Source organism: Aythya ferina (assembly GCF_964211825.1).
Source record: "Aythya ferina genome assembly, chromosome: Z".
Taxonomy (NCBI): domain Eukaryota; kingdom Metazoa; phylum Chordata; class Aves; order Anseriformes; family Anatidae; genus Aythya; species Aythya ferina.
Window position 1 is genome coordinate 11689584 of NC_140299.1, and position 23512 is coordinate 11713095.

Genomic DNA, 23512 nt, shown 5'->3' on the forward strand with positions numbered 1-23512 from the left:
CAGACTCAGTGTAGGGAGTTTAATACAGCCTGTTAGTAATAGGCAATAAATTGTAACAGTGAGAAACTAGAAGCAAACTAAAACCACCTCCCCTACCCCCACCCCACCCTCCACCTTCTTCCACCTCCTCCCCCTGAGTGGGACAGAGGAATGGGCAGTAGTGGCTGCGGTCAGTCCCTGATGCTTCATTTCCTCTGGCTTCCTACAGGCAGCAGCTCTTCAAGCACTGCTCCCACACAGCTCCCTCCCACGGGGTCCATCGCCCAGGAGCAAACTGCTCCAGCATGGGTCCCCCACAGGTGGGTGGCAGCTCCGCCCAGACCCCCTGCTCCTGCGTGGGCTCCTCTCCACGGGCTGCAGCTCCAGCCTGGGGCCTGCTCCTGCGGGGGCTCTCCATGGGCCGCAGCATCCTCCAGGCCACATCCACCTGCTCCACCGGGGGCTCCTCCACCCATGGGGGGGATGCAGCGTGGAGATCTGCTCCATGTGGGACCCATGGGCTGCAGGGGGACAGCCTGCTCCACCAGGGGCCTCTCCACAGGCCACAGGGGAACTGCTGCTGCATGCCTGGAGCACCTCCTGCCCTCCTGCTGCACTCACCTGGGGTTGTGCAGGGCTGCTTCTCACTCCTCACCGTACCAGCTGCTGTTCTGCAGCAGTTTTTGTTGTTGTTGTTGTTTGTTTTCCCTTTCTTCAATCTCTCCCAGAGGCCCAACCAGCATTGCTCCCTGGTTTGACTCTGGCCAGCCATGGGTTCTCTTTTGGAGCAGCTGGAGCTGGCTCTCGTCTGACATGGGGCAGCTGCTGGGCTCTGCTCACAGAGGCCAGCCATACAGCTCCCCCACTACCAAAACCTTGCCATGTAAACCCAATACAGCAAAGTCACTTTTTATCCATTAAAAACGCCTGACCAGTTCCAGTCCTGAACCGTCTAGAGATTCAGAATCCAGTTACTATTTTATAGGCTAGAAGTCATTGACAATTGAAGTAATATCTGATATTTCATATAGAAGGAGGCATTTTCAATCATAAAATGGGTAACCAGAGAGCGAACTCAGATCACCGCAGATAAGCATTCCCAAGCTGCAAATTCAAAAGCAAATTACTTCTCCTTCACAAACGTATACAGTGGTGTCACAGGGGGAAAGTGCTAAGAAAATGAAATTTCTTCTCATATAAAAATATCATACATTTTTACTTCATTTTATCTGTAACTAGTAAATCCTACTGATTTGAAGTCATCTGTGGATGTTCTGCCTAACTACAGGCCTATGGCTGTACTTTTGGGATCAGGATGATCACTGCTCAGCACCATACAGGCAAGTAGACCCAAAGTGGACCTGGATTTGTAACAAGGTCACTGCCACCTGCCTTCTCTCACAAATTTCCAGCACTTCAAGTTGCCCTCTTCTTTCACCTCCAAACTGGCAGTAGCTGGACCTGCTCATAAAACAACATACCTGCACTTCTAAGCTGTTACTGAAGCTAAACTGGTCTCCCATGCTCAAAAGCAGCTCTGCTTCTGGTTTCATCTACAGACAATTACAGACAATACTACTGAATTACTTGTTCACAGGTGCCTGAGGCAGGTGAGGACAACCAGCACCCTTGAAGCCTCCCCCCTCAACCTTATTTGACTCTGCAGGAGCCATGGCCAACTAATGGCCCCAAGGATAGTCCAGGAAGGCTTTAGTTTAATCTGTTTGTGCTCCACGGTAGCAGACAGGGGTTGAGATTCACTTTGATTTTTCAAACACAAACCTGGAGCACAGCATTTCCCATAGTAGGCTCCCCTGCTGATCAAATCCTCAGGCACATTGAAATACGGAGAAGATGGGAAAACATAGACTTTTCAACTGCTTAATAACAAAGCCTCTATGACTCTCTTATTTTTTTTTCTTATTTCAGAGGACAGCTTGCCAGCTGACCCAAAGATGCCTCCATAGTTATGTTAACAGAAAGCTGAGATCAAAGACATTTCAAAGCTCTTTTCAGTGATATTTGGAGTGTGCCTTGAGATTAAAACTTCAGTAAGACAGAGGTTAGTGCTGTGGTTTTTAGTAGCTTGTTTCTTATCAAAACAACATGACCGTAGCCTCCCTCGAACAGACAAGAGGCTTGGTTGGACTGAACAAAATATATCTGTGAAAAACTTCATTTTTTCCCATCCAAAATTTTGACTGTATAAACTACTACTATGTTAAAAACAAGCCCATGCAGAACTGATTATAAAAGGAACATACATGAGAAACATCAACCTCACACTTCCATTCCTGTAGATATTTTTGCCATTAAATATCTTTATTGTTGAGCTGGAAGAGAACAAAAAATGAGTGCTGGGTGAGACAGTAAAAGGATGATTGGTTAGGCAGGGTGAACTGGGTCACTTGCTAAAGTCAATGGAATTTAAAGATCTGCTTTCATAGAGCAAGCAAAACAAAAAGCAAAGAAGTCAAGTCCTATAGAAGAGGTGGGCTGTATGCTGAAGTTCATGACTTTGGAAAATAGCAGCAGACTAATGACAAACTACCAGCTGTGTTTATGCTATTTACCCTAATGCTACAGCTTTAAGAAGTACAATTTGCCCCTGAAAAAATGGTAAAAGTAATACCAATGCTGTGTGGACTGACAAGATCAAATTTTCAATTCTGTAGCAAGTTTGTGTCTGCACCTCAAAGTGGATTTTTGAGGGTTCAAAAACAGAACAGAAAAATTGATGTCCATGAAATATCCATGGCATAACTGGAAAAACTCAGCATATTTATTTCATTTCACAGAAGATTTGACCAAAGTTTGCAAGCACCTCTCTGTGGAAGAGATTTCTAATGGAGGCTGTACATATTTTTGGCACAGAAATAACAGCACAGTCCAGAGGTTGAAAGCATAAAGTACAAAAATTTTCAGCTGGGAAAAGGCTTGAGCCCGTGCAATAATGGAACATGAGGTTAATCTGGACTTTCAGTCATCCTAGCAGCCCAACTCAGAAGCAAACAAGATGCCTTGATTTCACTGGACACAACCCCAGGGTAGCTCAAATTAAGAACATACTTTTCCCTTGATTGGAACAAACACTCTTAAGGACACAATAGTCCTCTAATCAGCAACCTTAATTCACTCATCCACGGATAAAAAATGTATAATTACTCAAAAATGTAAAGGAGCCCAATAAATAAAGGTGATGAAATAGGAGAAGGAAGCTAGCTCCCTGTTAGTTCTTGTCTGCAGCAGATTTTGTGCTCCATATACGGCATATTTTCATCTTAGCAGACAACTCCCAGATGAGAGGGAGCAGTGGCACTGACTGTTGCAGAGGATACACAATGTTCTTTCCTCAAAGACTTATTTTATTGTTTCCCCTATAAAGTTCCTCAGACTCAAGCACATGACGGGGCTGTGTTTGTTGAAACAATGGGAGTCAGTCAGACATACTCCATAAATCTGTTTGGGGACTACTGATTATTAACTTACTGGGGCAATTCAGCACAAACTTGCTTTGGCTGTCAGCTAGTAAAACACACCCAGTGAAAACAACAACTCTCAACTTTGTGCTCAGTACATTTCCTGTATAAAATCTGTATAATTCGTTTGACAACCAGAAAATGAATGGCATCTCTAAGTGACTGTTTCTTTCTCAGGTGACTGATTACTTAAAATAGAAATCACCTGCAGTCAAGATGAAACTAAGATTTTTCCCTGTGCACCAGAGAGGAGATGCTCCTTACTCTCAGCTGACAGACCTAAATATCACATCACACTGTCCATCTCTCAGTGCTACTATAATTATAACTAAAAAAAAAAAATAAAACAGTGAAAAACTTCTGAGAGGAAAGACTGGAAGGACACCACTTCAGCATCCTGCACAGAAAGACATGGCACTCATGCCAAGTCACAGTCAGGTACACGATCAAAACACAAGCTCCAGGCAAGGTTGCTGCTGGATGAGCCACATAATACAGTTTACAGTTGGACTTGGAGGAGCCAGGAGTTGGACTTGATGTCTAATTTGTGAGTCCATCCAACTCAGGATATTCTAATACAGTTTCTGCCTTGTAAACAGTGCCTGCCCACATACCCCAACAAACATTTAATTTCAGCAATATCAAAATTAGCAGTTTTGATGTCTTCCATGACTTCACACTGAACCTAACTTAACACTCCAATACTCCCTTTTTCAATGACTAAGCTTTTTAGCAAAGCTGGTTCCTGTTTCTGTTGTTAAAACTTCTCACTTACACAGACAAAACCATTCTGCACCTAGGGCATGGGCTATTGCCTATAGCTGATGGAAAACTTCACCACTGACCTTGGTTGTGTTTCTACAGATTCACACCTACTAGGGTCTTGGACATGGCAGTCACGACAGCAGGATAAAAGCTCCCAGCACAAAGCTTCCTTTGTGTTACAACATCAGCCAGTGAACACGGAGACATGGGTTGCTTAAAGGATTTGTTGAGCTCAGTGAAGAACACGTTGTGTGTTCCCTATCTTGTTGCCCTTTTGAATACGGAGCAGTGAAAGCCACATTTCCCATTTGGAGGTTGACTGCAGGTCAGACAGATTGGGGTTGAGTCAGAGTGGGTGCTGAAGACACAAATGAGCAGAAGCCCCAGCATCCTTGCAGGGGTTTCACGCCAGCCCTGCCTGCTCCCAGCAGGCTCCCCTACAAATGAGGGTTCCCTCATCAGTCAGACCACGTGTCCCCTGTGGGAAGGGAGCATGAGCCAGCAGGAAGCTTTGCTAAAAATCTAGTTAGTTCAACTTGTGACTGCATTAATTACCAAGACCCATTTCTGCTCCCATTAACTCCAGCAGGGTCTGGCTGTGGCAACATCCACTCTGTCTCTTTGCCTAAATGCATGCTTGGAAGACAAGCGTGGTAAGAAATTAAGTGATCCTGGAGTAACAGGAACTGTCAGCTGTAACTTGCTAACAAGGGGACATCCATTGTTGGCAAAATCCCAGCTCATGCTAGAACCTGAGGACGCTCCTGCCTTCCTGTCAGCTAAGATGCAAAAACTTTCATTTTACACAGCGATGAAGCTGAGATCAGCTGAGCTCACCATCAGATGGGCAGTAGGAGTAAAGTTGGTCCCATTTCCTCTAAGTCCATGGCCATTGCATGCAGGGTCTGGCACAGCCTCTTTTAGCTTGGGGCAGAATCTTGCTGGCTTTTCAGTGTGTTAGTTATTCCAGTGGTGTGTTTGACTAGCAGGACCAGGCCCATCCCCAGTGAAGTCTAGGAGGACTAGGGATAGAAACACATTGAAATGAATTTGCAGTTTTCCCCTGGAGAAAAACATCATTCAATTAGCATTCAGATAGTAGGACTTGCAGCAAAGGACAGTAATTTTATAAGCCGGCATTATTTGTTATGGGTATGATTCAGGCTGCCATATATTATAACATGACAAGGTATTTTTACTTCCAGAACCAAGCAACCAAACAATACCCTTCAAAGTGAACCCAGAGGATAAGAGGTAATTTAATCTCAAGCTTCATTAGTTCAGCTATTGTATGAAACAGATAACAGATGCAGGAGAATAGACAGAAAACATAGTGTTTCCATGCCTGCCATCTGTGTGACACTTATGTGTGCTTGGGAGCTTGAAAATTCACCGCAGTCCCATTCACAGACTGTCCTTGTGGGTTTGTAACGAAGCTTTCCCTCTCTGGTATTCACGAGAGTAATCGGCTTCCCTCATACTGGAGTCTTCCTTATGGTGGTTTCCCATTAATACCATGTTTGCCACCATTCCAGCACGCCAGCATTCCCAGTGGGAATCTCTTCTAACACCAGCACTATGGTAAACAGCAATGCCCTTTCCCCAGGGGGCTGGCAAGCAGGAACACAGATATGGCATTGCAGGAAGGCAGCACTGGGTGCCTGCTCACATCCCAAGGACCGCTGCAGTAAAACCATGCACTGCCTTGAAATGTTCATATGCACAGTGACCTTGATTTGCCTGGGACCCCCCTCTCACTTGCAATGAATTGGCTTGACCCCACATGCAGCCTTTTCTTGTTTCTGACTTTCCCTCAGCCTCTCCACACACAGCATGTTCTCTTTTTGCTAGCTGATAGCATTTACTTAAATCCAAGGCAACACTTAAAATCCAAGTTTCATCCCTTTTTTTCATTTATTGAGACTTCATGCAAAACAAAAGGGAATTTGGAGTTTCTTTTCTGCATTTACAGCATAGTAAGAGCTGACACGTGCCACATGTACATTAATTGTGTTCCAGGGGTTCATCACAGGAGGATGGGAAGGGATGGCATTGCAGCCTCACCATATCCAGCTCCAGACCCAGCAACACTCATGAGATGGCTTGAACTCTTCCAAACGCTGCAGTTGGGACCCAGCAGTCCAGAGGCAAAGCATATCCAGCACTCTGCTTGCACGTAAAATCTCTTACCCATAGGAAAGTCTTAAACAGGCTTCCTTCATTTGTTTAAAATTAACCATGCTCTATTTACAGCACCTTTCTGCACAACCTGTTGATATGCTGGGATTGCTCCCAGACCCCATGGCTCCCTAGAAGATCTTAGTAATTGTCCTTTTGGGTCCACTTGTCTGTCACACCTATCCCAATGGCCATACATGAAAGCCATGCATTATGACTGTATATGGTAATTTCCTTCTTTCCCAGGTGATTTAAGCAATAGTGTTTTGCTGCAAAAATCTCCAAGGGTAGGAGACATATGAGCTGGGCTCACCCATTTGTCTTTTTGGTACCGTAGTTACTGCTTTAAACTTTTCGTATTTCTTGTCAGAGTTTAACCTACCACTTGCCTGGCTGCCCAGATATTACCTTCACCTGAGTGGTATTTTCAGAAGTAATTCATTGTTCGGGTTCACTTTTAAAGGGAGGCCAGTGGGTGAAGAGGACATATAATGGGCTTTTAAAGCCCTGTCCGTCACCATTATCACCTGTGGGATGAGTGTTCACGAACCATGTACTCGTCCACAAAGGACTCCACGCAAGAGCCACAATATCAATAACGTACGTCAACGCTGACACACTGTTCAAAAAGCAAACAACTGAGCACAAAAAAACTGTTATTTTTTCAGGGACAGTGTGTACATCTGTTTTCAAAGACCACATAACAGCTCTGAGGTAGGAAAAGCAGGTCCGCTTCAGATCTGTCACCTTTTCCAGCAATGCCCAGAGTGATAGTTGCAAAAGTAAGTACATCTGTATTTTTACTGTGACTAAGCCAAAAGGCTGAATTTGCAAGGATTATAGCTCCGAAGTTCTAGATACACCTGATAGTAATGACTTCCAAAGAGGACATTACAAGACTTCAGATGCTATGATTACTCTATGTTAGCATGGTTTCAGGCTGAATTAATTACTTGTTTAGACACTGTTTTATTCTCCCACTATTCAGTTTTGTTTTGCTAGCCTGAAGACACCAATAATTGAGTTGCACAAATTAGCTTAGATTTACCTTTCATGCTTTAGCTTTATAGCCCCTAACTCTTTGTAATCAGGGGTGAACATCAACTGAGTCCCTCTCTTGTGTCACTGAAGGAATAGTTATGGAAGTCTTACATACTTACACTTTTCTCAATACTTTTCCTTGCTTTTTATAGCCTATGGTGTTACAGAACATCACACCCAGAGCCTACCTATGTAACAAATTCCCCCTTCTCACATGTCACCCAGGCACCCCAGCTTACAGGGGTGGTTGTCCACTTTGAAGGTGGTGTAGCTATTGCTCATCCTCCTGGCTCTTACTGCTACCATCATTGTGTCTGCAGAATGGACTTGGACTGCTCTGCTAACATACCTCAGGCTTTGTTCCTGTGGGCACCCTGGAGAGATCTGTATTTGTCCATTAAGAGAAAGAAGGGATCAGTCAGTCACAGAAACATGCAATATCCTTGTGTGAGCTCCCCATGTCCTACTACCTGCAGGTGTAAGGGCTGGGGAGGCTGCAGTGCTGGCATCACTCAATGAGGCCTCACAAAGTGGAGGAACTTCAACTCATTTCTCAACCCAATTCATTCCCCCCTCTTAAATCACCTGCACAGGGCTGTTTCCCCTGGGGGCTGGAGATGCTCACCTACTTAGTGAAGCAAGAAGTCCTACAATTTCCACATGGTGTCATGAGGCTGAACCCCTGGATGAAAGGGGGAAGTTGGGTAAGTGAGCACACTTACGGTGCTCTCTACCCAAGCAGATACGCCTAACACTGATCCTTGTGCTTCTGGGTCAGGTCAAGGAACTGAGTTAGCACGATCATATTTCTGAGCAGCACAGAATCAGCAGTACTTGCAAAACTTGAGTATTGAAAGGATTTGGGGGCAAGGATGGGATGAGCACATTGCAAACAACCCCCTCAAGAAAACAAACACTTCCCACAGTTGGCATACATACATACATCTGCTGCCAGGGCACATCTGCTGGATCTCAGGATGTAAGATGTCATATATTTAATAGGAAATAACTTAGTACCATGATTTATTCTGCCACATTTTCCCTCTCCTCTTTAACGATCTCTTTTGTGTTGGAATATCAAGCATCAAAATATGTTAATGATGAGGATTCTGCTGGAATAACTAGATAGAAAGCACAGGAAGATACTGTCTTAGGGTTTTGTTGTTTTTTTCTTTTTTTTCTTTTTCATTGTAATCCCATTTTATGAATCTTCTTGCACTGGAAACAAAATACCAGAGACATCAGATGTAAGCAATGCCATTTATTGAAGCTTGAAACAAATATGTCATTGTAGTTTGCTTTTTAAAACTTGAAATATTAGAACAAGCAGTGAATGTGCCAAATACACATTTTTCCTGAACAACCTGTTGAAGCTGAAGTGTTTCAGGCTAATGTGATAATACAATGATATTATGCCTCGGCACTTAATACTCCATTCAGTTTTGAGAATAGCAACCATCTGGGTTAGGATCATAAATCCACCTTTACTTAAAAAGAGATATGTCATAAGAAAAGAACCTTGCTAATGGATGGCAGAGATGTTTGCAAATACTGTTAGCGTAGAGGAGATATTAGGCTGATGAGTGCAATGTAAAAACCTATGTAAAATACAGCAGTGGCACTGCCCTATTAAAATGGTTCGTGTTGTCACAGTCTCTTCCCTAGTTTTAAGCTGAGCAACAGTGCTGACTGTACTTCCCTGGGTAGAAAGTCCTTCATATCACTTACTCACTTTTATCCATTTCAAATGAAATAACAGCCCCAATGAAGCCAGGAATGGTTTTACTCCACCAGTGCTGCAAAGAGCAGTGGAAGGCACAACCTCCCAGGCACTTTTCCTCCCACCTGCACTACCTCCACTCAGTCAGCTCCCTTCTCATTAGCTCACAAGCCTGATGTCTGTTTGCTGACTTCCACTGTGCATTCCCACCAGTCTAGTCTGCTTGGCCATCAGACAACTGCCTGTACTTGGCTTTACAGGCTCTGCTTTACACAATGCAGCCTGGGGCCAAACCCTGCTTAAATGCTTTCTGAATCACAGATGGGACACCTCCACTCCTTCACATGATTCAGTTCTTCACATGATTCCTCCCAAGGAATAAGAACCAATCTGCCTTCTCTTGTTCAGAGGGCCGGTAGTCATTCAGGACCTCAGAAGGACATAAGCACACTGTGATACTGAAAAAGCAGTATGTCTGGCATTGGCCAGCAACACCACAGATATGTATTATTTTAAGAAAATGTGCATGTAGGCTATGTACACCCATGCATGCACACGCACCACTGTAAGTCATTGCCTGCAGCTATTTATACTAGCACCATATTTGTATCAGTGGATTTTGAGTTTTATCAGCACCTATAACTGGGGTTACATTGCCATCGCAGGGGTTAGTAAATCTAACCTTACCATGCTGCATATCCTGAACTCCCAGAGACTTCAAGTGAAGAAGTGAGCCCTTAGCCAAAGGTCACAAACCTATGAAAAAGGACAATTAGACTTGTGGTCTTCATTAGGTTAATATGATATAGTCAGGCCCAAATATTTCCATTAACTTTCATAAAAGTCTGTCTAGAAATACAACTATTGATAATCATAACTCTGTAACCATAGTGACACTTTGATTCATGGCTATGTATCTCACTCTACATTGCACAAAATATGACATTTCCCTGTATTACAATCTCAAATCGTTAGGTGGCCAGGGAGTAAATACATGATTTTCAAAAGAGCACGAAGAGCCAAGGTGTCCAACTCCTACTGAATTTCAAAGGAATCTAAATGTCAGACTCTGTCCACCTCTTTTGAAAATGCCCACCCTTCCTTCAAAGGGTCCAGTCTGGCATCCCTAAGCGTTGTTCTGCCATTTTCAATAACACACTATTCAAAACACTGTTTGGCTGGTGCTCTCCTAATGCCAGAGGTCCAGAGCTATGCAGATACTCTGGTTTTAGGTTCCTAATCCCAGATGTCATCACCTTCACTATGATCAAGGATTTGCATGGCGGGGGGGATGAAGTTTGCTGTGAGTGAGGTGATAAGAGTAATGTGGATGTGGGTTTATGCTCTACAGGAAATACTGGATTAAATGATAGAACTGTCACTGATTATCTGTGTGAATTATATATCTGCCTATTCAGGTGGTAGATGCAAACAGCTTTGCTTTCATGGTACCAATAAATGTTGCTTAAAGCATATCTGGGAACTTAACATTCCAGATTTGGTGGGTTTCTTCTTCTTCTTTTTTTTTTTTTTTTTTTTTTTTTGTTTGTTTGTTTTGTTTTTGTTTTGTTTTTACATTAGAGCAAGAAGCAGGAGAAAACTGGCCAGGACAGGCTATTTCTGAGGTATCCTTTAGATGTTGAGTCAAGTACTAAATGAAAACGTTTTCTTTTAAAAAACACATTTCAGATCAGCCTACACATCATAATCAGTTATTATAAAACTCTACTTTTGTCTTTATAACAACTGAAGTGAGCAAACAATATAGAGAAACACTGACACCTCACCTTGATTCTGAAAAAAAAAGAACAGAAAAGTGAGTGAGCACAGGGGAATGGTTGTCCCATCATCCGCCTTCACTCAGCACTCTTAAGTGGTGCTGCTGTTCCAAGAGAGTTTTGGAAAAGAGATGGAAGAAAGAGCAAGCAAAACAATCATTAAAAAACACAAAACAACCTTCTTCCAAGCTTGCCTATAGCCTCTATGCACATCTAAGTACTAGCTGCTTGCACATTGCAAATAATGTTACAAATTCTGGACTTCTACAGGTGAAAAAATGAAGCAGTACATTAGAACTGATAACCGTAAGGAATGTGTTTTCCCAGTTATGATCACAGATTTCCATGTATGTTGGACGGTTCAGAAAAAACATGAAGAAACAAAACCTGTAAACAGAAGCCCCATCCAAATGAACTACATAAAAAGCAGCTAGTGCTGAGCAGCTTGGTTGTTGTTTTCTTGGTTTTGAGGTGATTTTCTTCTAAGTTTAGTATAATTTTGTTGCTTGAGGCCTCGCTGATCCCAATATCTTGCTTTGTTACGAACTCGGGGATGACTACACGTGGAGCAGCACTGAGTCTGTATGGACGGCACCAAGCACTTGCCAATGCTTTTCAGCCTCTGGCAGAAGTGGACTGACAGTTGGTCATTGCTGCAGGGTAGGCCTATGGTGGAGAAGATGAGAAGAATTAGCTATATTTTGCTGACAAATCATCAGCACTTCCAGAATCTTAAACTGCACGTATGTTAAGGCTCATACTTAGGACAACTTTCGCTTCCTTTGTATTACTTGTCAGCTCAAGCCTCCTGAAATTTTAGGACTAATAAGTTAAAAGTTCCTATTAAACTTCACATGACCTTCTGCCTTGGAAAATACAGCACTTTTTTATTATTGTTCAGTGTGGGTTTACTTTTGCAGAAGACAGAGCTGGTTGATGTTTCTGACTTCACTATTTCTGCTTTTAAGAACTGCCACAGAGATTCAGTAACAATGATTTGTGTGTATGGCACTTTGACATTCTTGTAACAGTGCATTTAAAATAAACCCAAAGAGCTGCAGTGTGCTGCAGAGAAATGCAGGGCAAGCAGGAAGAGCATAAACAAGGCATGTAGAACTACAAGTTCAGCTTGGCTCTACTTTCTGCAGCACTAGGATAAGCCAGGGATTGCTAATATCAGTAGTAAGGTGCTGATAGGGCTGTAGTAGCTTAAATAAACTGACACATGTCAGATTTGGTTAGGCATTACTGAAATGGAGGTCCTGAGCTGTGAGAAGAGATGGCTGAGATAAGGCAAAACTTTGCAAAAGCAGAAAGGCGGTGGATTAGTTGAATGCAGGATTTGTTCAACAAAACCCTCAACACTGGATCTAGGGAAACACAGTGAAACCAGCAGAAAGTGGTTTACAATAGATAGGAGGACTTCTTTTCAAAGCAGGCTATGAAATGCTGCAACTTGCTGCCAGAAAAGATGGCAGAAGCAGACAGCACTGTAGGTTCAAAAAGGGGCGTACCATATTCATGGAAAAAGTTCCATAAATGGAAACCAAAGGAACCAGGCTAGGATGCCTTTAATAGCCCTAATATATCAGTTGGGAATGCTGGTAGAATACCAATGAAATGAACCACAGAGAACGACTAAGCTCCTGTACTTTCCCTAAGTGGTACTTCCTAATGCCATCACTGGAGACAAAGTATTGGGCTGCATGCACCACTGGACTGCCCACTAGGTTATTTCCTATGCTATATTGGCTTCTTTACAGAAATAACTACTAACTAATCTGTGTAGGTACTATTTACCTGAGTCTGTCTTTCCAAACAAGGAGAGGATAGGAGATGAGCAAACCAGTTCGACCTTAGGACAAAGCATGTGCTAAAGATCTGTGAATAGCAGGAGGAGTAAAGCAACTTTTATCACTCTCAAGCACATAACCAGATCTGCACTGCTCTCAGGAGTTAAACTCGTCAATCATCAGATTGCACTCTTACCGCTGACTTGCTAGGAGGGAAGAACCCTCCTCCAAAAGCTCTTTGAAGGCTCTTCCAGAACGGATCTGAGCTGTTGCTGTGGGTACCTGTTGGATACTGCTGTACACAGACTACAGAGCTTCAGGTTTTCCTCCACTTTATATTTGTCACAAAGAGAGATAAATGTACTTGTCTGTAATTTTCCCCCCACTCAGTCCCTTTTTTCCTGGCCAATTATCATCTGTGGGAGTTTTATTCTCTCCACCTCTTCATTTTGGAGATAGTTTCACTCTAGGGATCACTGAATTCATAGTGCCAATGGAGTATCTGGGTTCACTGCCAGTCAGATTTTTCTTAGAGTATCTTTTTCACTTTGCTTGCTTGTACTCCCATCCCAGAATCTGCAGTGCCTATAGGGGTGTCTGTCTTAAGAAAAGTCATCTGTATGGACTTGCAGCATTTCCTACCACAGCCCTTAAAGCAGCCTATGAGTTATCTAAAACCAATCAATATAGGAAGACCCATTAATTTAGTTGCGGCAGCATCACAAATTAGGGATGCATGCTTAGAGAACTGTTTTCTCCATCATAGCAACACAAGGCCAGAAGGGCTGGAGAACATAACGTGGTTCTGCCAATAGTGTGGCTGAGCAGTAGCAGGTTAGGCTAACCTATAAATACCGAGCCTGTAGCACTCAAAACAAGCGTATAGATTGTGTCAGTTCCCAGCTTTGCAGGACCTCAGAACAAAGAGCTCTTTGGACACCATCTGCCACAGGTGTATTATCATACCTGTGATTTTCCTGCACTCTTGTAGATTGCATTTCTGATGCTCCGTTGGCTTGGACTTATCTGCACACATACTGTCATCTTCAGTTTTGTTAGTTTCTGTATTCATGCACTTCACAGTTCTTTGCTGAATGCCCCCTCCACAGGAAACAGTGCACTGAAAGAGTCATTTTAACACATTTACAAGTCTTTTAAGTAGAAATTGTGCACTATGCCAGTATTTGAGCTGTAATGTGACAGAAAGCTAAAAACACTGTATGATCCAGAAACAATGACAATAAAATACTTTGTGTACTTCATTCTCCATATAAACATTTCCATGATGTATTGTGGCAAGATTTGTAAGGATACAGTGGACAGGGAAATAGAACAAATACAGCATCTTGGAATGTGTAAGCAGGGTGAAAGGAGTGTTTTCTACAGAAATGCAAAAGCTACATAGACAGTAGTAATCCAAATTAGTATTGCAAAATGACAAATTTTGTTTCCCATGTGTTTTTTTTTTTTTTTTTTACCAGTTGTATTAAACATGAATAATCTCTGTCAATTAAAATGTTAGGTCTAGAAATGTCTGAGCTTAAGATTTCAGAAAAGCTCAGTGAGAAGTTTTTTCTTTGGTGACATTTGCACTGTGGTTACCCTTTCTTCATGACAACAAAACAACCACCAGCTGCTTATTCTGACTACAGACAGATGGCCATAATAGAACATTTTCAAACCATGTTTCTTTACTTGTCTAAAAATTCACTTAATTCTTCATTCCAGAGCTTATGAGAATTCAACTGAATTTTAAATTCTTATTCTCTTCAGATAAAGAGTGGCCAGCAAGATAAAACAGTTCAATAGATACAGAATGGCAGCTGATGAAGCGCAAGAGATGAATACACAACTCGTAGCTCTTTAATTTTGCTGCAAATCATCCTCTCTGTATTGTATACCTCTGTATGTATGACACAATCTTTTTAGTGTGAAGTACATGAAGAGATCTTAGATACCCTTTCTGCAACTTTAATGTTTAAAACTTTTTTTCTTTTTTAAATAAAGTATAATAAATGGGATTAATAAATCAGCTGCTATACATTCTGGTATACAGTTGCTTTCACTTCCATGTTTAAGTGTCAGAGTTGAAACCATTACATTACTCTAATTTCCCATTTGAAGGCTTTCTCTCAAAAGCCAGCCCTCATTACATTTTCTGTGTTAAATGACTCTCCAATATTTACTTATTTATGGCTCCTGGCTTCTGGTGTTCTTTCAATGTTCTCTTCTATTATGAGGAGTATTTGTAATGTATGAATAGGTTTACAAAGGAAACTGGAGGGAAAGATTTATTAGATATACCAGATTTTTTATAAATAGCATGTACTGCAGTTACAGGAAGGTTCTCCAAACATATACACACATATATTCATCAGCTAGATTCCCAGAATCCAAAGTGGAAGGCTATTTGTCAAAATTCAGAACTTCTGTTTGTGTGGACAATTCCAGTATTCAACTAAGTTGCTTTCAGGATATCCTCCTGGCTCCCCAATCTGCCTCCTTGCTTGCCCTCTCCCCTGTTCCAATTCACAAGCTGTGAAACATTACAATGACTGGAAAGGCTCTGAAAGCACAGACCAAACAGGCTAGCTGTGCTAGGAGGGACTCAACTAGGTTTGTATCAGGGACTTTTATTAGCAATTCAAGCTCTTCCCTCCCTCTCTAAAGATAGTCTGTCTTCTTGTCTCTTTGAAATTTTACCTGACTTTGGATCTAACAGAACATGATTGAATTTATTAGTCTCTTTCAATGGAAAATTTCAAATGAATAAGGGAAGAATATCAATGGTAACACATTCTTTGTTCAAAAAGGAAAAAGAATCATCCCTATAATGTTGATCACTTGAAGGAACTGGAGCTGGCTCTGAAATGTTTGGTAATATTTTCAAGAGATCTCCCATCATAGCCCTAGCTGTGCATAAGAATTTACACCTGTCAGGGGCACTGAAGTTCACAGACAGGTAGATAATTAATTGTCTGCCTAATCCCGCCTCCATTTTTTGCTTTAACACATTGTTTAATCTTTAAGTAATAGCAACAATTTAAATACTACCTGATACAGCCAAGTCATGAAAACAAATACAGCAACAAAGAGTGGAAACCTACCGGGCCCCATGTCTGGTTAATCCATTGCGTACAAGGTTGCCTGTTACATGGTACCATGGCAGCAGGTCTTTTTGTCCAGTCACAATTGCCTTCTTCTGGGCAGTAGATACGTCGCTTTTGCTGGCCACCACCACATGTTCTTGAGCACTAACACAAAAGATGCACAAACACACAAGAAGAGAGGTGGGAATGAATAAGAGCCCAGTAACAGACCATAAAGACAAGCAAAGTATTCTTCATTTAGAAATGTGGATACACAGGTAACAGGAAGCATGTCCTGGACCTATATAATTCTTTTTTTTTTTTTCTTTGATCTAGAAAGATGTACAGAATAGCCTACATACCAAGTCTTAAAATCCAGATGAGAAGAAAAGCTCTGCAGTGAGAAATGTATTTAATCATATGCTTGGAAATAGACAGGGAAGAAGCTGTTACTGGTCCGAAATACTTGGGAGAAAGCTGTTCCTGACATATATTAATGCAAGTAATAAGACAGCACAGAACTAGCAACACAGAATAGGCAATGCAGAACTGCTCATGCAACACCACCACAAACAGTAATTTCTCTAACAAAAATGAGATTGCAAGTCATGTGCCTGCAGGATTAATCTGCAATATTTACAGAAGACAGTAAAAGTTCATGGGATGAAACATCTCATTTTTATGAGGTGGTTGGGGACATTAAAATTCACCCAGTGCTAACAATAAATTAACTGCAGAATGGCAATAAAAAGCATCACACAAGGACGGTATCAGAGTTATTTTTTAAGCATTGTTGTCCCTTTTCTATTATTAGTTTTCAACTGATTTTTTACTACTATTCATTAGGTCTGCAGTAGAGCCTGCCTGAAATACAGACAAGATTTGTACTCTAACATGAAATAAGGTGCCAGATATACTTTGAATATTGCATTGTTCCTGTCCTAAGAGGAACTGCACCCCTATGGACAGGGGATCAGAGCTGGCATCTAATAAATGAACCTTTTCAATCCAATTCTACCCGGTATGCTCAATTTGAGGACAACTGCCAGGTTGGACAACTGTTTTTATAGAATATTTTAAGTGGCAAACTATGAATTCATCACAATCATTTGGTTACTCTAATTATTTACTCCCTGCTGACTGCTCTGACAGGAAACCCACAACTGGCACACAGGATGATGTCTCCTACTGCTTATGGCAGGTGGGACGTGTCAGTGACAAGAAAGGAATGTGACCACCTCCCTTAAAATCCAAAAGTATAGGGTCCATAATGATACAAACACTGCAGCACTTCCTCCAGAGCTGCGTTTATTGGGAGCAAACATTCAAAGATCATCAGCCTACGTGCTTTAGCTGACATAAATATGTGCCTGGCTGCCTACGAAAGTTTGTTGGTACAAATTTAAATCACTAAGTGACCCCAAAATCAGATTTACATCATGTCTGACCTCAGCCTCTGGCCCATAAAATTCCAGCCACAAAAAGCATAAAAACAAATTCTAAATAGATCATAATGAGAAAGCAGTGTAACAACGGCAGCAAAAGGTAAAAGTTTGAATGAATCTCATTTACGGATCCAGCAGCATAGCTTTAACAAATCTACTTCATCTTCCAGGCCATCTGCTTCTCTGTTTCAGGGTAAGGTAATTTACCGCTGTGTAACACACGCAATCCTAAGAATGATTCTGGGAAGCCTTACTAACGTCTATGATGACTTTTGCTTTAAGCATACACAAAGACTGCAGCGTCTCTAAGTGTGATAGCTGTGTTTCTTCTTTTGTGCAGAAGTTTACTTAGCAGTGTGGGACATACTGCCACTGTTAAACAACAGCTAATAGCTCATTCCCAGAGTCTCTTTTAAAGACCAGTACCTCATTCCAGGCTTCCACATGCCACTGCAGGCAAGGCTCCATATTACAACTGGTGCTGGGTTGTGGTTTATATCCAAGTAATTGGCAATGAAAAGGCCTGAGAAGTCGCTTTTCACGAATGTCAATGCACTGAACATCTCGGGTCTTGAAACCACCGCTGCAGTTAGCAGAGCACTGTAAACAAAACAGAAAGGAGCACTTCTTCGAATGATGCCAACAGCTGAGCCCTTCCAGTCTCCCTTTTATCCCCAGAGCTTGCTCAAAGTGCCTCATGCATCAGTACCAGCTTTCATCCCCAAATACCACAGCCTCTCCTGCTGCTCAGGAAGAAATGAATTTGCTACCCTAAGGATAAGGACAAATACACATTTAATTATTCTGTCTTCATCCAGAATTAAAGCCTATTCTGCCAATGCCACTGAATAACCACAGATTAGCTTTAACTTCTATGACTGTGGCATTAGTTGTTATCTTGCAACATTCTCGTTTACATCAATAATGATTCTTGATTTGAACAAGGAAACTGAACATCCTATTTCCCCTGGGAGTAGGAGAACGGGTGAAAGGGGTGTCCAGGTCCTTGTTTACAGAAGTCTCTGCCCCTCTGAATAAAAACAATGGACAAAATTGACTGTGCAAGAAACTCAGTACACAGCAGCCTGAAAACACATGCAAATTGTATTTGGTAATAAACTCAGACTATAAGACCTACTCTGAAACACCTTTACTTTAGGAGAGGGGAAGAATTAGATGAGAGGAAGAGAACACAAAGATTTACTACACTGGCAGTGGGATACAGCTGTCTTGCTGTGGTAAGTTGCCTTAAAATCTTTGAAACAAGTAATGAGAGAAAGAATTGCTGCTTGCAAAAGCAAACAAAAAATATCCATTTTAATATATGAAATTGTAGTTAGGTTTGTATAGTTCAATTGCTGTAAACTAAGGATGGCTTACACAACAGAAATCTGCTAGTAAAGACCTTTTATCTCAAAGTGTCCTCTTGGACTGAGGTTTAAAACATTTGTTTCCCATAATATTTTAACATTAAATCTGATTTCTAGCTACTTTTTGTGACACAACCATCACCTACTTGTTGCAAGAGCAATAACTTTTACAAAGGAAGAGTGAAGGTGAAATATGTCTCGCTTGAAGTAGGACTGCAGAATGTCTGTACATCATTTAAAATCAATTTTGAAGGTTTAAGTGTGGTTATGGCCTTGCCTGGACTTTCTACACAAGCACGTATTTCAAGTACAAATCAGTTCTATGTCAAAAAGCTCAATAATATAACCCAGGTTTTGTAACTATAATCTTTTCTGCAGACTCTTCTCTGCATAAATCTGCCCTCCAGTCCAATGGCAACATAACAGTCTACAAAAATGATAAGTGTCTGAGAAAGTTTGAGACACCTATCTTTCTATCCCTTCCTAAATCAACGTTATTTCAAATAGAATTCTGCAGTTCTTCCTCTTCTGAGTCTTGAAAAATAGCTCACTACCTGATGTCCCAGTTCTAAACAGCATGAAGACAAAACATAATAAGCTTCAAGAAGTCACGAAAGTCCTTCCAGGTGATCACAACACACCTTACAATATCAAAAAAAGAACTCAAACACAATTCCTTGGGTTCCACTTAACCACTTAAAAGTATCCACTTGGATGCTTTCCTGTGTGTTGCCCAGACCTTTGTATGTAACTTGGACTAAAAACCACCCTAGCCAAATCAGGCATTCTCCCCGTTACATATTTCTTTATTTCTTTCTCTTTCTTTCTTTCTTTTTTTAAATTACAAAAATTATAAGTTAAATGAACAGGGAATAGACCATTCCATGTGAGAAATGAGTAGACACTGGCCAAGGTGAACAGGAGCGTGAAAAGTCCCTCTCCCAAATTTTTACCTCCTTATTAAAATTAGGATATGCCTATAGAGGCAGAGATCAAAAAGAAACACTTGCAAATATGTAGAGCTTTGCCCTAGGATCTCCACAAAACATGGACCATGAGCTGTGCATTAGCTCTAGGTTCAAGATTTAATGAGCATGACCCCCCCACAGGAAGAATAAAATTCACAGCAGGTGCATTACCATAAATAACTTAGTCAGGAAATTAGCACTGGATGGTCAACTGGGAATCATGTATGCATTCATTAAGTAAATGCTTATTTTAAAAATGAATAGTTAGAAATCCCTAGTCTTTGAAGTTAGCAAGCTTACTGTTCAAACGCAGCTCTCCAAATGAAGTTACCTTGCTCCAATTTCCTGTTTTCCAGCTAGCACATGGGCGGAGATAACATTTTCTGACAGAATCAGGCTGTTTTGTGTGTTGACAGTGAGATGCATTTTTACTGCTGCACTCCACGTGTCTCCAGAAAGCTCCCATTCCACAGGTGGTAGAGCACTGGCCAAGGGGAGAGGAAAGCCCAAGGGGAAAACCTGAGGTTAGTAAATCATTCTGGTAACAATTCAGGTGCCTGAACAAAAATATCTAGAGATTTTAGATAGCCTAGGTTATCTGAGAAGTCTGTACAGATGTTCAAAAGAAGACTTAAATTTACTTGTCTTACATGTACTTAAAATTACAAAGGAGGGCTTTCTGTTGCTTTGTTAGGAAAATACCAATTCTGCCTTACAGCATGCAAACATTCTGATTTATACTCTGGAAAACTTCTGCTTATTGAGACATTCTAAATCTGTACCAGCTGTTCCAACATTTCCCTCTCTGATCTTTGGGGAATCTAAGGCAAAATGTCATTGCATCCAATCTTTGTCAGCGTTCCCTCTCTATCCCTAACACTGCTAATGAGATATTTAGCAAATTGAGTACATGATGCTGAAAACCTGAAATAAATTGTGAGAGACTCCTGGGAAAACTCCACAGTAAAACGATTTTTAAAAGCATGAATCCAAAGAGTGGATAAGTGTTTCCAAAACTGCAGGACGGCTTTAGTATCAGAGCTAAGAGGCCATGGATTGTGCCAGTCTAGCTCCCAAGAGTGCCTGCTTTTCAGCAAGAAGCCCCTGTAAAGAGGTAAAAATTGACTGGAGACCCCCCTTTTACATTTTTCTGCCTTAAAATGTGAGGGACAGTAAACTATATGCATAGAGTCAAATCCAACACATGCCAAGCATATTATAGCTGGCATGAGAAACAGCATAAATAGTCCTGGATTAAGCCACTGAATAATGAAGAGAGCAACTTCTAAATTTACAAGTACAGACATATCCTAAGGAGCAAAGAAGCATCAGAATACTGGCAGTTATTCTGAAATTTATCAAGTGCATTACAGTAACAGTAGAAAGACAGGATAGCAAGAGATTCATCTACATAGAATATGGTGGTATTGAAATATCAAGGCCTTAAAGATAAGTCATCAAAAAACAGGAAGCAATTTTTGCTAAGAACAGGTAAACAAGACAAAAATACACAAAGTCAGGAAACTGTAGACTAAAAATGATTTCTAAGTAAGGAACAATAAGAAAACATTCTGTCAGTGTTAGAATCAAGGTGTGTGTATGGGGAAATATAAGTCCTTCATCTCATGAGAAACGTAATAGCTGACATTCACAAAATAACAGGATAGGACAGGATGCGGCAGGTCATCTTGTCCAATCCACCTGCTCAAGCTGGACCATCTAGAGCCAGTTGCTCAGGACCATGGCCAGAAGGCAGAAATTAAGTGGGCCAGGCTTCACATAAAGTTAATTTTAACTAGAAGCAGCAGCTTGAATCAAAATAGCAAAAGATAACTAAAACATTAAAAATAGTAAATTGAGATGTGTTAAGTATCTTCAATTTGTTTTTATCAGTTCTGCAAAGCTGCATTTATTGACCATACCACAATAGCGATTCAGGTGTTCATAAATAACCTTTGAATTGTTGAGAATAATTTTTAAAAAATTATGGAAGATTAAGGAGGCCCCAGAGGATTAGAGTAGAACACCTTTCAAATTACCTTTGGGAAAACAAGACGACAGATCTATGGACTAGGAACACACAGCCTAGCTTCACAGGAAGATACAAAAGCAAAATATTAAACAATCAAGACCAAAATGGCATACAGTAACAACAATGATAAAGCAGACAACATGGACCTTTCATGAACAAATAGGGTACCTGGTTTAATGAAAAAAAGAGAGCCAGTCAACATGATGCACGTTGGCACGATTGTTCTCTTAGCAAATGATAGAAATATGACCCAAGTGAAATCATTACAATGCACATCTAATCAAAAAAATAAAATAAAGTGGTCCTCAGTGATTCAACATCACAATGAAAAGATGTTTCAAATGCGGCCCTGCAGGTCTCTGTCCAGAGCCAAGCTTTCTTCAGTATTTTCATTAAATAATTGAATGATGAAGGACAGCATGCACTTAAAAATTTTGCAGATGACACTAAGTTGGGAGAGTTGGCAGGAACACTGGAAAACACAACCTGAATTCAAAAACGTCTTGCCAAGTAGAAAAATCTCAAGGAAACAGTAAACTGAAATTTAAAAGATGTAAAAAAACTGCATTTAGGAAAAACCTTTTATATATATATAAAGCTTTGTGTACACATATATATATCTATATATATACACAACAAACAAAACCAAGAACATATGTTGAAAATAATAATATTGTATTAAGGGATCCAGGTTTACAATGGTCCACAAATCAAATGAATCAAAATGGAATGGTTACAAAACAAGCCAAATTTCATCCCAACAGTAATATATATAGATGTGTATGTGTGTTTACGTTTGCATATATATATACATACACACACAAAACTATACAACTATAGCTATTATTCCATTTTATTTGCCATCTGTCAGCTAGGTCCATAATGAGCACCACTGTCGATGGCTTGATGACCAGTGATGAGTGGTCCTAAGGGTGTGATCATAGAATTGTAGAATGGCTTGGGTTGGAAGGGGCCTTAAAGACCATCTAGTTCCCATTCCCCTGCATTGGGCAGGGATACCACCCATTAGATCAGGTTGCCCAGGGCCTCATCCAACCTGGTCTTGAATACCTCCAGGGATGGGGCATCCACAGCTTCTCTGTGCAGCCCATGTCAATGCCTCACCACCCTCTGAGTAAAGAATTTCCTCCTGACATCTCATCTAAATCATCTCTCTTTTAGTTTAAAAGCATTCTACCTTGTCCTATCATTATATGATAAAGCAAAAAGTTGCTCTCCATAGTTTTTATAAGCCCCCTTTAAGTATTGAAAAGCTGCAATGACATCACCTTGGAGCCTTATCTTCTCCAGGCTGCACATCCCCAGCTCCTTCAGCCTTTCTTCATAAGACAGGTGCTCCAGCCCTCTGACCATCCTCATGGCCCTCATTCGGACCCACTCTAACAGATCCGCATGCTTCTGGAACAAGCTGCCCAGAGAAGCTGTGGATGCCCCGTTCCCAGAAGGATTCAAGCCCAGGTTGAATGGTGTTTTGAACAACCTGGTGTAGTGGAAGGTTCCCTGCCCATGGCAGGGGGTTGGAATTAGGTGGTCTTTAAGGTCGCTTCCAACCCAAACCGTTCTATTTTTTCTATACTCAGTGCAACAAGGCTTCCAGTTATGGACTCTCAGCTGTACGGTTTAGCTTGGCTGTCAAAGAAAGGCCATCAAAAAAATTAAGTAACTTGTTCAGATACCAAAGTCTCTCACTTCAGGAATTATGATTTCAAGAACATCAACAAAAATGGGTATGTTTGCCCCTTCACCGGCCCTGACCTCCTGAATAAGTACTATCTCAGAACACAATAAGATAACAGTACAGAAACCTGACTGTCAAAAAGCATGGTTATGTGTATTGGTAAAGGAAAGTCAATA

General features: G+C 41.2%; 1 protein-coding gene across 1 annotated transcript in view; it reads right to left on the bottom strand.

Moving 5' to 3' along the window:
- Positions 1-8688: 8688 nt before the first annotated feature.
- ADAMTS12 (ADAM metallopeptidase with thrombospondin type 1 motif 12) overlaps positions 8689-23512 on the bottom strand; it is a 172304-nt gene continuing 157480 nt past the window's right edge. The window contains exons 20-24 of the mRNA XM_084503757.1: positions 19937-20089; positions 17694-17867; positions 15841-15987; positions 13700-13853; positions 8689-11606 (exon numbers count right to left, since the gene is read on the bottom strand). Coding sequence (XP_084359883.1) covers positions 11371-11606; positions 13700-13853; positions 15841-15987; positions 17694-17867; positions 19937-20089 — 864 coding nt within the window. The 3' untranslated portion in view covers positions 8689-11370. The remainder of the gene's footprint in view (positions 11607-13699; positions 13854-15840; positions 15988-17693; positions 17868-19936; positions 20090-23512) is intronic.